This window comes from Lynx rufus, unplaced genomic scaffold (assembly GCF_022079265.1).
Source record: "Lynx rufus isolate CCGP_SWC_20201006 ecotype Redwood Valley unplaced genomic scaffold, mLynRuf1.p SCAF_3, whole genome shotgun sequence".
NCBI classification, from domain to species: domain Eukaryota; kingdom Metazoa; phylum Chordata; class Mammalia; order Carnivora; family Felidae; genus Lynx; species Lynx rufus.
The window spans coordinates 10,358,369-10,371,826 of record NW_025814845.1 but is presented as its reverse complement, the minus strand read 5'-3'; the positions used below and the strand labels follow the sequence as shown (position 1 = coordinate 10,371,826).

General features: G+C 42.3%; 1 protein-coding gene across 1 annotated transcript in view; it reads right to left on the bottom strand.

The window, feature by feature from the left end:
- Positions 1-2,544: 2,544 nt before the first annotated feature.
- Positions 2,545-13,458, bottom strand: part of LAP3 (leucine aminopeptidase 3) — a 28,321-nt gene continuing 17,407 nt past the window's right edge. Inside the window, exons 10-13 of the mRNA XM_047091061.1 lie at positions 12,862-12,964; positions 5,984-6,063; positions 3,815-3,924; positions 2,545-3,100 (exon numbers count right to left, since the gene is read on the bottom strand). Of these exons, the coding sequence (XP_046947017.1) occupies positions 2,911-3,100; positions 3,815-3,924; positions 5,984-6,063; positions 12,862-12,964 (483 nt within the window). The 3' untranslated portion in view covers positions 2,545-2,910. The remainder of the gene's footprint in view (positions 3,101-3,814; positions 3,925-5,983; positions 6,064-12,861; positions 12,965-13,458) is intronic.

Genomic DNA, 13,458 nt, shown 5'->3' with positions numbered 1-13,458 from the left:
AGACGCCCAACCGACTGAGCCACCCAGGCGCCCCTTACTCTGGGATTTTAACAGTCACCCCAAGTCTCTGTTCTTGTGGAGTTTACTACTGTTTTTGTGGGAGAGAGAGACACACAAATATATATAGCAATATCATGTAGAGATAAGTGTTTTAAAAAAATGAAACCCGGTAAGAATATGCATAATGATGGATTTGAGATGGGTGGCTGGAGAGGTCCTCTCAGAGATTCTGCACTAGAGTGACGGAAGTAAAAATTTACATAGAAAAATCTTTCTAGACGGGGGCAGGGGTGCCTGATGAAAGAAACTGCCTGGCATATTTAAGGAACTACAGAAAGGCCAGTAGGGCTGGAGTGAGGGAGGCAGGGCACAAGTAATCAGAAAAAGCAGAGGCTCCCCTTTGCGAATCAGGTCTCAGATCAAAAGTCATCTTCCCAGTGTCCATCAAAATTAGCCCCACACGCCCAGCCACTTCACCCTGCTTAATTTTCTTTACAACATTTAAGCATCACCTGAAATGACCTTGTTCATTGTTCTTCATTAACAAAAGTCACCAAACACATGTGCACCAACAGGAATGCAAGCTCCATGAGATCAGGGCCTGCCTGTCTTGTGTACCTGTACTCTCAACACCCAAAACTGCCTGGCATGTTTGTTGACTGAACAAAAATATAACACCATAATGGAACTAGTGGACTCCAGCAGTTCCCAAACTCTTTTTTGGGTCTTAAGACCCCTTTATGCCTCTACAATATTATTGAGTACGACAAACATTTTTGTTTGTATGGGTTGTCAGTATTCAATTAAAACTTAGAATAGGTAAAATATCTACCTATTAAAACTGAGAATTTAAAATATTTATTTAAAAATAAACCAGTTAATGTTACCATCAATGTTTTAATATATATAACTTTTATAAAACCAAAAAAAAAAAAAAAAAAACATCGGAACAGTGGGAATCACTTCACTTTTTTGCAAAAGTAAAAGACTTTAACGCTTCCCATCCTCATGTGGTCTCCAACCCCAACAGCCACCTGGGACCGTGAGAGAGACTTGAGGCTGGGGGGTGATTCGCATTTCCCAGTCTGGATATCCAACCGCCATGGATGGGGCCGCTTCAGTTTGGGGGTTCTCTACTTCAGCTACCACGTAACACTATCGTATTCTAAACCACTACTGTTTTGGCGTGCACCGCAGCCATGCCTAGACCTCCCTGATAGACATGGGTACTACCACCTGCCTCAGAGCGTGGTTCTGAGACGAGCAAAGGTATTGTGAAATACCTGGCAGCCAGATGCATGTGCAATGACAGCTAAATTTCATCTCAGCCAGACTAAATAAGCACATGAATCCAGGGCTAAGCCATGCTTTTTGGATCCCACGCTCTAATAAACACGAGAGTTGTCGTTCCTCTCTTTATAAAATGCCTTTGATAGAAAGCTTTCTATGAAATCCCTGCTTCACCTTCTGAGCCACCTAGAAGAAACCAAAATGCTTCTAGTTTCCCTTCACAAAGTGGTGGTTCCACCTTTTTCCATCTTTCCTGGCAAAGTACCTTCTGGACATGGATAATCAGGGGCACCTGTGTTTCCTCACTATTCCTGCATGATTTTAATTCTAACACAAATGTGCATTCCCATACCCATTCCCTCTCTATAAACCATTTAAGACACATAACATCTTCTTACATGTCACATTTCTTAAATATTAAAGACAACTCCAATAAACATGTTTTCTGTCAAATGTTCAATCTTAAAAAAAAAAGGTATAGATAGATCCAATTCATGGGTAATTTGTTCACCTAGATACAAAAAAGTAAAAAAGAGGAGAGGTTTGTTCTATCCTAAATCTGCACAAGTAGAATTTTGTTGATTGGTTGTAGTCCCAGGTGATAAGCAATACTCTACCCATGAACATTCCTTTTATTGGTGTTTTTTTTTTTTTTAATGTTTATTTTTGAGAGAGAGACACACAGTGTGAGTGGAGGAGGGGCAGAGAGAGAGGGAGACACAGAATCTGAAACGAGCTCCAGGCGCTGAGCTGTCAGCACAGAGCCCAACGCAGGGCACGAACCCACGAACCATGAGATCATGACCTGAGCTGAAGTCGAACGTTCAACTGACTGAGCCACCCAGGTGCCCCTCTTGGTCTGGTTTCTTCACTTAAATATATTCCACATCTATTCAAGCCACCGTATTGACAGAAAGCACTACAGTGTAATGAACAATTAAGAATGCCAGCTCTGGAGAGAGGCCCCCTAGTGTTTAATCTCTGCTTTCCCACTTACTAGCTTGGTGACATTGTTGGCATGTTATTAACCCTCCCTCTGGTGCCTCGTTTTCCTCATCTGTAATCTGGGGATAATAGTACCTACCTCACCAACTGATAAGCTCATCACTGAGTACTCTAAAGTGATCATTAACATTGGAGAAAATACTGTATCACTATGCCCCAACTTACTTAGTTCACATAACACAGCCAGAAGAGACAAGTTATAATTGTCACTGAGTTGACAGTAATACAGAATACCAGAGCCACACCAGCGAGCATAAAAAGTTGGATTTATTTTTTCTGACAAGTACATAGGAACCTTTAGTTTGTTCCTAGCATCACAAATCTAAAATACATTTTGCTCCTCACTTAAAAACATCTACTCTGAAAATCAGGTAGTTTTTCAACATGTAATCATTTATAGAATATCTTAAAAGTCATTGCCAAGCAAGATTATTAGCTTTACCTTTATAAATCTCTACTCAAAACGGAAAAAAATCAAGATAATTAAATTTTCTTTTGTTCTACATTTTTAAATACCATCCTTTGTTTCTTTTAAGATTTTCATCCATTCATTCAAAAATATTTTGAGGCTCAACTGCTCATTTAAGAGAACTGAAAAATTTTAGACAATCTTAACTAAGCACTATCTTGACTGAAATGAAGCAAGAACTCTATCAGGGTCCTTGTGGGCCTCCCGGTCATGCCCTTCCGCAGATACGGAACCTCATCTTTGTTGGTCATCACACCTGCTATATCTAAATGTGCCCACTTAGGATGAGTCACAAATTCTTTCAGGAATGCTGCAGCCGTACATGCTCCTGCAGACCTGAAGAGAAAGACAAAAGCCATTGTTTAATGCCATGTAAATGTGCACTGACCATTTCATTAAGATCCTCCATTCGTGCTAAGTAGCTCCTATGAGCAGACAGCAAAAGTCAAGCTTATGAGATCTACTAAGAACTTAACCCAGAAACCACTTTCAGAATATTTATTCTCAGACACAGCTTTAAGGTAAAGAATAAATTCCAGATTCCTCTTCCCCATGGTAATGAATTCACTTATTTTTAATCATTTTCCCTTACCATTTATTTAAAATAACTTTTAGGGGTGCCTGGGTTGCTCAGTTGGTTAAGCATCCAACTCTTGGTTTCGGCTCAGGTCATGATCTCATGGGTTTGTGGGTCTGAGCCCTGCTTCAGGCTCTGTGCTGGCATTGCAGAGCCTGTTTGGGATTTTCTCTCTCTCTCTCTCTCTCACTCTCTCTCTCTCTCTCCCCCCAACCCCCCCGCTCACGCTGTCTCTCTCCAAATAAATAAATAAACTTAAAAAAATAAAATAACTTTTAGATTTGAAAACATACAAAATTTTGAGAACCAGTTGGAAAACACCTTGAAAATTAAAGACATTAGGAATTAGTGCTTATGAACACTGCATCAAAAGAAAATTGGCTATATTTTTCTGTGAAAGGGCATAAAATTAAAGTGATCGTTTTGGTAACCAATGATTATAAAAGTGTACTTTTATAGCTCATTTTATATACCTGTATTTTCCAATGTTATTAACATCAGCAAGTTGGCAATCTACAACTTGTCTTGTATAATGTTCAAAGAGAGGCATCCTCCAGACACGGTCCCCTGTTTCAATGCTGGCCTAGAGAAGAAATAGGTACAATAGTTAGAAGACTGCGTGAAGTAGGTTCTGGTTAAATTCATGGCACTGATGTATTCAATGCAGGAAAGAAAGAACTGTTCTCTCTGACCTATTACTCTAAAACAGGAAACTATACAACCAGGTCCAGAATCATTTCAGTTAATTCAAAGATTTACTTAAGAATTATAAAAGAAACCAGGAATGTTGTAAAATGTCCCACAAATTTGTAGGATATCTGCTAAAACCATCAAATATTATGGATTTCAATTTACAATAATCTGGTATCCAGCAGTACATCCAGGCTTTGTGGGACTGATTAGGGGGAAATAGTCTTCGTGATGCTCATCACCTCAGTGTGCTGGGGAAAGACATGTCTGAAACTGCACCACTGAAGACCAGAGCCTAAGACAAGGTGAGCTTATTCATTCACATAATCAAAACCACACTCGTTCAATCGCTACAGAGCACCGCCAGGTGTTGGGGATATAAAGAAATTTAATGTCTGAGCCATCAGAGGGCTCAAAGGCTAGTAGGGGAAACAGATACACAGACTGTTTTAATACACTGTGGTCAGAAGTAAGACCCAAAAGTGGAAAGTCAGGAAGCGGCAACAGAAGCTGTTATTTTGAGACATGAGTAAATAGATGAATCAGCCCCAGGGTTGAAAGTGTCTGCCTCTGGAAAAACAGACTGTAGACTGTTGTAGATTGCTGACTGGGATTTAAATGTTTATACACATATAACTTTGATTTTTTTTAAAAAGAAGCTTAAATTTTAAAAAGTCAAGGGGCGCCTGGATGACTCAGTTGGTTAAGGATCCGACTTTGGCTCAGGTCATGATCTCACGGTTCATGAGTTTGGGCCCCGCATCGGGCTCTGTGCTGACAGCTCAGGGCCTGGAGCCTGCTTTGGATTCTGTGTCTCCCTCTCTCTCTGCCCCTCCCCTGCTTGTGCTGTGTATGTCTCTCTCTCAAAAATAAATAAACGTTAAAAAAATAATTAAAAACAAATCAAAACAGCAGCATTGTGGGTGCTTGATAAAGAGGGACATGGGGTGCATGGCAGGCTAGAGGGGAGTCCCCCCACCTTTCCAGCCTGGCAGGAGACAACTGAGCTGAATGTCCCAAGTGCTGGGCGGGGAGGGCAAATTCTTAAGTATCAAGAATGTATTCAGAGACATTTTGTATTTGTCCCCCAGTGGCACGCAGGAAGCTCCCATTCATTACTTGTTGAAAGAGGAGGGGTCAGATGGAGCTGTCTCATTACCCAGCAGATACACCGGGTCTGGAGCTCAGGAAAGAGACGGGAGCAAGCAGCAGAGAGGTGCCCGCTGAAGCCGCTGGGCTTCCCCGTGAAGCCTGGGAAGAGCGTGTAGCCTAGGGCTGAACGCCCATCAAAGGGGCAAAGGAAAAAACTGGCAAAGGAGGCTGAAACAGAAGTCAGTGAAGAAGGGAACCCGAAGAAATTGTCACAGAAGCTAAGAGTAGGGTGTCACCAAAAGGCCGGGGCGGAGTGCTGCCCCCAGCCAGGCTAGTGAGGCTGAGTGGTGCTGACTGGGGAAAGCCACCGGCAGTGGGGCAGCGTGGGGGAGGGGCGACAGACTGCTGTCTGGAAGAGGCAGGCTGGCTACGAAGGGGTGTGGAGGAGGCACAGAGCACAGCGGTCAGTAGACATACTTCACACCGCCCACAAATAGCCAGGACAAGCCCTGTCGACTCACAACACGCATTCACTGAAGGCTATCCCTTCCTTTACAAAGCTGTCCTCAAAACCTTTCCTACCTCGGGGATTCTACACGGTGGCCGTGGTATTTGAGTCACTTTCACATCAGTCTGAGGCCACAAAAGGAGAAGAGAAATGGGGTATCATAATTATAATTTTGGAATGTTTATAGAGAACCCAAAGCACATTGAATAGAGTGTGTTGTATTTTCAATTCAAAGGCAAACCTGCGACAAAAAAATCACTAGGTCACATAGGGGTTGAAGAAAGAATAACTTAGGTTTAATCATAATCATTTAATCATCTCTGTAATTTCAGTCTCTACATATTATTCCTACCTCAAATAGTCTGTTCCACAGCCAGGACGAATTGGTGAAGACCCCAGTGGCACCGGACCCCAGAGCTATGTCCATGGCACCTGCAAGACATAAGCCCTCAGGTCAATGTTCAGCGTCTTCGGGCACGATGTGTTTCTCTGCTGCTCAAACCAAAAGTCCAGTCTTTAATATGATTTTAATGTATGCTTCATTTTCAAAAATAGGTAACCTTAGAAAATCCTTACTGTATACACTAAAGATCTTCCTAGTTCCTCAACTGGAAGTCAGCTTCAGTGATTAGAGAAAACGTAAAAAAGGAAACAATACCAAACATCAACAATAATCTCATCCTCAGCATAACCATTATATATTTTAAATATTTCCTTCCAGATTTTTTCTAAACTTAAAAAAAAAAAAAAAAAAAAAAAAAAAAGACCATAGTGTTCATGTCCAAATATGTGTTTTTCCTCTTATGCTTTAAGCATTTATTCCTCTTGGGGTGCCTGGGTGGCTCAGTTGGTTAAGCATCTGACTCTTGATTTTCGCTCAGGTCATGATCTCATGGTTCCTGAGTTCAAGCCCTGCATCAGGCTCTGTGCTGATAGTGTAGAGCCTGCTTGGGACTGTCTCTGTCTCTCTATCTCTGTCTCCCTCTCTCTGTTCCTCCCTGGCTTGTACTCTCAAACAAACTTAAAAAAAATTTAAACATTTATTCCTCTTTTATAAACAAACATTAGAAAGTAGTTTTAATGACTTTAAAAGTCCACTGGGTACAGGTATCATAATTTACCTTTTATGGAGCACTTAAGCATCTCTAATTCCTCAGTATTTCTAACCACATCTGCTGTAAGACTCTGCCTTTTAAAAAAAAAGTGTTCTTATTTTACCATACTTAATTTGTTTCATCTTCATTTCCTTCTCCAACAAATTTGCATCACCTTGGAAGACTTTTCTTTTTACATTAATATATACATATATTTTTAATGTTTATTCATTTTTGAGAGAGACAGAGCGTGAGCAGGGGAGGAGCAGAGAGAGAGGGAGACATAGAATCCAAAGAAGACTCCAGGCTCTAAGCTATCAGCACAGAGCCCGACACAGGGCTCAAACCCATGAACCATGAGATCATGACCTGAGCCAAAGTCAGACACTTAACCGACTGAGCCACCCAGGCACCCCTTACATTTATATGTATATAAATGTATACATATACGTATACACGTATATACATGTGTGTGTTTTTGTTGGTTTTTTTGGGGGGTTTTTTTGTTGTTTTTTTTTGAGAGAGAGAGAAAGAAGAGGGCCAGAGAGAGAGGGAGACACTCTGAGCTGTCAGCACAGAGCCCGATGCGGGGCTGGAACTCACAGATGGTGAGATCATAACCTGAGCTGAAGTCAGACGCCCAACTGACTGAACCACCCAGGCGCCCCACATTAATGTATTTTTTAAATCAAGTTAAAAATCCATATTTCCAGGCTTTTGTGGGTACATGTTCCTGAACGCCAATCGCAAGTAGATGCTACAGCTTAGCGGCACCTTCTCTGGTTCCAGTATTGGCTCCAGGCAATTTTGTTTGTTACCTGCCTGGTCCTGCTGCAAGCTCTGGGGCAGGGATCACATTAATTCCTAAGTATTCACATAGGGCCTAGCACTCTGCCTGGGACACAGGAGCTCAGTATTTATGCGAAGGGAAAAGCCAACCCTAGTACCATTCGGTACTAGGATACTCCTGGAACGTCAGAGGAGACACCACAGAAGATGAGGGAAATTCTATAATTTTCACAAGGTGGCACCTGCTACCTATAACACAAGGCATGTCCAGGGTGCTCCTTAATCCTTAACTGTAGCTTTGCGTGGTGGCTTTTCATGGACCGGTTGTTAGCATCTCCCCCACGAAAAACTGAAACTTGAAGACAGAATTATATACACTGTTTTGTAAACTTTTTGACAATAAACAAAACTTCCCACATTCTTCCATTTCTTTGCAGTTGGGATTAGTGGCCATATGACACCCCAATGAGTGATTCCCTACACTTCCATGTTTGTGGTATTTGCACACTTCTCTGACTTAAATAAAGCTTAGCAATTCCTACCAAATAACAGCAGCATTCTTCACAGAGCTAGACAAAACAATCCTAAAATCTGTATGGAACCAGAAAAAAACCCAAATAGCCAAAGCAATCCTGAAAAAGAAAACCAAAGCAGGAGGCATCACAATCCCAGACTTCAAGCTATACTACAAAGCTGTAATCATCAAGACAGTATGGTACTGGCACAAAAACACACACTCAGATCAATGGAACAGAATAGAGAACCAGAAATGGACCCACAAACATAGGGCCAACTAATCTTTGACAAAGTAGGAAAGAATATCCAATGGAATACAGACATTTTCTTCAGCAAATAGTGCTGGGAAAACTGGACAGCAACATGCAGAAAAATGAACCTGGACCACTTTCTTACACCATACACAAAAATAAACTCAAAATGGATGAAAGACATAAACATAGGACAGGAAGCCATCGAAATCCAAAGGAGACAGCAGGCAAAAACCTCTTTGATCCCCGCCGCAGCAACTTCTTACTCAACACGTCTCTGGAGGCAAGGGAAGCAAAAGCAAAAAGGAACTACTGGGACCTCATCAAAATAAAAAGCTTCTGCACAGTGAAGGAAACAATCAGCAAAACTAAAAGGCAACAGACAGAATGGGAGAAGATATTTGCAAACAACATATCAGATAAAGGCTTGGTATCCAAAATCTATAAGGAACTTTTCAAACTCAACACCCGAAAAACAAATAATCCAGTGAAGAAATGGGCAAAAGACATGAATAGACACTTCTGCAAAGAAGACATCCAGTTGGCCAACCGACACATGAAAAATGCTCAACTTCACTCATCATCAGGGAAAAACAAAACCACAATGAGATACCACCTTACTCCAGTCAGAATGGCTAACATTAACAACTCAGGCAACAACAGGTGATGGTGAGGATGCGGAGAAAGAGGATCTCTTGTCCCTTGTTGGTGGGAATGCAAACTTGTGCAACCACTCTGGAAAACATTATGGAGGTTCTTCAAAAAATTAAAAATAGAACTACCCTACGACCTAGCAATTGCACTACTGGGTATTTATCTGAGGGATACAGGTGTGCTGTTTCAAAGGGGCACATGCACCCCCATGTTTATAGCAGCGCTATCAACAATAGCCAAAGTATGGAAAGAGCCCAAATGTCCATCAGTGGATGAACGGATAAAGAAGATGTGGTATATATGTACAATGGAGTATTATTCAGCAATCAAAAGGAATGAAATCTTGCCATTTGCAACTACGTGGATGGAACCGGAGAGTGTTATGCTAAGTGAAATTAGAGAAAGACAAATGTCATATGACTTCACTCATACGAGAAATTTAAGATATAAAACAGATGAACATAAGGGAAGGGGAACAAAAATAATATAAAAACAGGGAGGGGGACAAAACATAAGAGACTCATAAATATGGAGAACAGAGGGTTACTGGAGGGGTTGTGGGAGGGGAGATGGGTAAATGGGTAAGGGGCATTAAGGAATCTACTCCTAAAATCATTGTTGCACTATATGCTAACTAACTTAGATGTAAATTTAGAAATAAAAAATCGTAAAAAAGAAATAAAGCTTAGAGGAATCATTTCATTTTGTTAATCTTGGTCAACCCATCACCACACCCATGCCATGAATAAGCTGACTCTTCAGGAAAGAGAGCAGTACTTTGGTATCTGATTACTCTGTGCCATGAGTGCATGGATTGTACCTTTTGCCCAAAACATCACAAGTAAACTACATTAATAATTGGTTAATAATAAGGAATTGTGAACAGTTGACAATTTAAAACAAAAACTGGTGACCCATATGCAAAAACCCATAATTCTGCACACCATTTGGTAACTCAGGTCTGTTTGGGTCATTTGTTCCTTCAGTTTTGTTACTCTCTACCTCCCAATTCTCTCTCAAACCTATCTGCTGCTCTCTTCCACCACTGTTACCACTGTTATCCACCACCTGGACTACAGTAATAATGGTCTTTAAAACAAAAAACAAAAACCTCGTAGAAATGTCCAAATATACACAAAGAGAATAGTACCTGACATGCACAGATACCCATTAACCAGCATCAACAGTAACCAACTCACGGGCAAGCTTGTTTCATCTATACCCCCCACCCGCCCAACCCCCTCCTGCTCAACAGATTATTTTGAGGCCACCTGCAGATACGACAACATTCATCCTAACACACGCACTCACACATCCACAAGAGTCAGCAAGTACACACTGCTCACCGCCTAGCTGGCCTGCCAGTCACCTCGCGCCCTTCTCCAGTGCATTCTGCACACGGCCAGCATGAGCCCTGATGGCGCCAGTTTCATGGAGCAAACTTGATCTCATTGTCCCAGAGTTTCCTGCTGCACTTGGCTCAGGACAATACCCAGTAACATGCCAAGGTGGAGCCGGGGTCTGGCACCTCCTAGAATGTCGGCCTTGTGTGCCTGCCCCAGATGCACTGTGCTCTCCTCAGTCCCATTCACCGTTGCCCCCACAAGCCCTTAGGTGAAGGGTGCCCTCCGCTGGGATGCTCTTCCTTCCCTCCTCCACCCAGTGGTGCCTCCGCTTTCAGATCCCAGCTCAAGCAGCAGTTCTCAAACAAGATGCCCAACCCTCAAATAAGAATGTGATATCTTCTACTAAAGGAATAGGAAGTGACAGACATAGATATGATCCAACTGAGATCAAGGCTCTGAAGCTGACTTCATTACCTACTTTAGAAAATGATCTATTTTCTTTTTTTTTTAATTTTTAAAAAAAAATGTTAATGTTCATTTATTTTTGAGAGAGACCGAGTGCAAGCAGGGGAGGGGCAGAGAGAGAGAGGGAGACACGGAATCTGAAGCAGGCTCCAGGCTCCCAGCTGTCAGCACAGAGCCCTACACGGGGCCTGAACTCACAAACCATGAGATCATGACCTGAGCCAAAGTCGTATGCTTAACCGACTGAGCCACCCAGGTGCCCCGAAAAGGATCTATTTTCTACATAATTACAGAACTGGTACCATCACCAATTTCAGAATTACCAATAGCAGAGGCATACTTTCTGTTTTCTTTTCCAAGGCCCATTTGGAGCCATTTATTGGGGTACTAACTGATCAAGTTACCAGAACTGTCATAGTCTCATAGAAACATCAAAGCTCCAAGGATGTCACCCCTCTTACTCCATCCCAAATTAGAAAGTTGCACTAGAAAAATGAAATGAAATGAAATGAAATAAAAACAGGTAGCATGACTCAATGGTCATCCCCTAAACACGCCATCATTCCTACGGTCTGACACGGGCCTGCCTTTTCAAGGATAGTAACATTGGTTCAGTGTCTGGCAGGACAGTAACATCAACCTATATCATCTTACCTCATCTGCACAGAAACCCCTCCTGTTAATGGGGTGCTATTATACCCCTTTTACAGATGAGACAACTGAGGCCTTGTTCAAAGTCACATGCTGTTAAGATGCAAGACAAGTTTCAAAATCAGGTCCTTTATCTCTGAAGACTATGTACCTCCTCCCACCATGAACCTGGGGTTGGAAAGTGTTTCTTACTGTCCCCTTTGATCACAGCTACTGGAACTCAGAAGGGGCCAGTCACTGTGTGGGGAGCTTCCGCTGGGCCAACATCTGGGCAGTGTAAAGGCTCACCCATCAGCTTGCTCTTAGTTACCTGAGACCAATTTTCTCACCCTCAGACTAGACAAAAAAAAAAAGGGGGGGGGGGACTGTGCTTCCTCATTTACGGGAAAGGTGCACTATACCACCCACCTCACTGCCACCCCCCAAACACCAGCCTCAGCACCTCCACCCTTCAGCTCACGTGTTTGCTAAATCAAACAGAAAGACAAAAGACCACAAAAATACTACAATGCTAGCTTAAAAAAAGGCCTCCCAGCAAATAAATCTATGCAGTATTGTTACAGTCACATAAAAGGGAAAACATGAACTGATTTCTGCTAAAGTAAAGGCTCACATGATCAGAAGAATAAAAACCGAAAGAGAAAAAATGGTCTGAATTTTAACCTTCACAGAGGCAGAAACAAATCTCGGCAAGAGAACTGCTGGATGAAAGACTCCTAACATTCGCTTTGTGCAGCAAGGCAGTGTCTGCTGTCACCCCTTTGGGAATGAATTTGTTACTCTACCCAACAGTGGTGTCCCAGCCTTCCTTCATCCAATGCCCGCCCCGTGTGGGCACTGTATTAGGCTTTCTAAAAACTCCCTATCTCCCAATCTGCCAGGCAAATGCACTTTGTCCCAGGTACTGATGCTCTAGGGGGTCAGGTAACTTGCCCAAGGCTGAACGACTGTTAAGTGGGAGACGCCCAAATCCAGCCTTGGAGCTTACGCTTCGCACCACACCACCTGTTAAATGAGGACCTCCCTACCCACCCTCTGAGGTTTTTGTTTCTTTGTAACGTCAAGTACAGGAAGTTCAGAAAACTCAGCTGGCATCAGGTACGTTTTGATTAACGCAAACAGCTACTGATTTGGGGATTTATCACTAACCTTTTCGGGTCTGTATCAAATAGCAATAACACCACAAACATCTCATGTCATTTTTAGATGTCACTCTGGGTGGGCTGATATAACCCACTTGTTATTTCTTTTTTTTTTAAGAGATATAGCCTGAGATGTTTTAAAACCACAAATCCAACGTCCAAACCAGTTTAAGCTGCAGAACGATTCCTATGGTGAAAGATGTCTGAATGCAAGTGGAGCGAGCCCACGTTCAGCAAAATCACACCCTGAGTTAACGTGTGCGCCCTATGCCAGCAAATACGGCTTTCCTCAAACAAAGGTAGGAAAAGCAGGCTGTTTGACCTGTTAGGGTGGCAGCATTGATGATGACCTTTGGGTTAAAGGTGTGCGCATAACAAAGTGCATCAGCCAGTATGAGCCTCCCCTCTGCATCTGTGTTATCGACCTGCAAAGAGAAGGGTAAAAAAAAAAAAAAAAGGGTAAGATAACACAAACAATGAGTATCAAAACTGGATACAACACTGTTTAACTTAAATGTAAGAAAAGCCAGTGTGACATCTGTTACTCAGTATCAAAACATACTTCAATTAGAATAGGAACGGATTTAGGGGCACCTGGGTGGCTCAATCGGTTAAGTGGCCGACTTTGGCTCAGGTCATGATCTCACAGCTCGTGAGTTTGAGCCCCACATCGGGCTCTGTGCTGACAGATCAGGGCCTGAAGCCTGCTTCGGATTGTGTCTCCCTCTCTTTCTGCCCCTCCCCTGCTGGCACTCTGTCTCTCTCTCTCTCAAAAATAAACATTAAAAAAAAAAAAAAGAATAGGAACAGATTTAATCTGAAGAGCAAACATGCTTTCATAAGCCCTGTACCAGAGCTGATGACCAAACGCTCATTCATGGCTTTGAAAGCAAGAATAAATAGAAAATGTCTGGTCTAT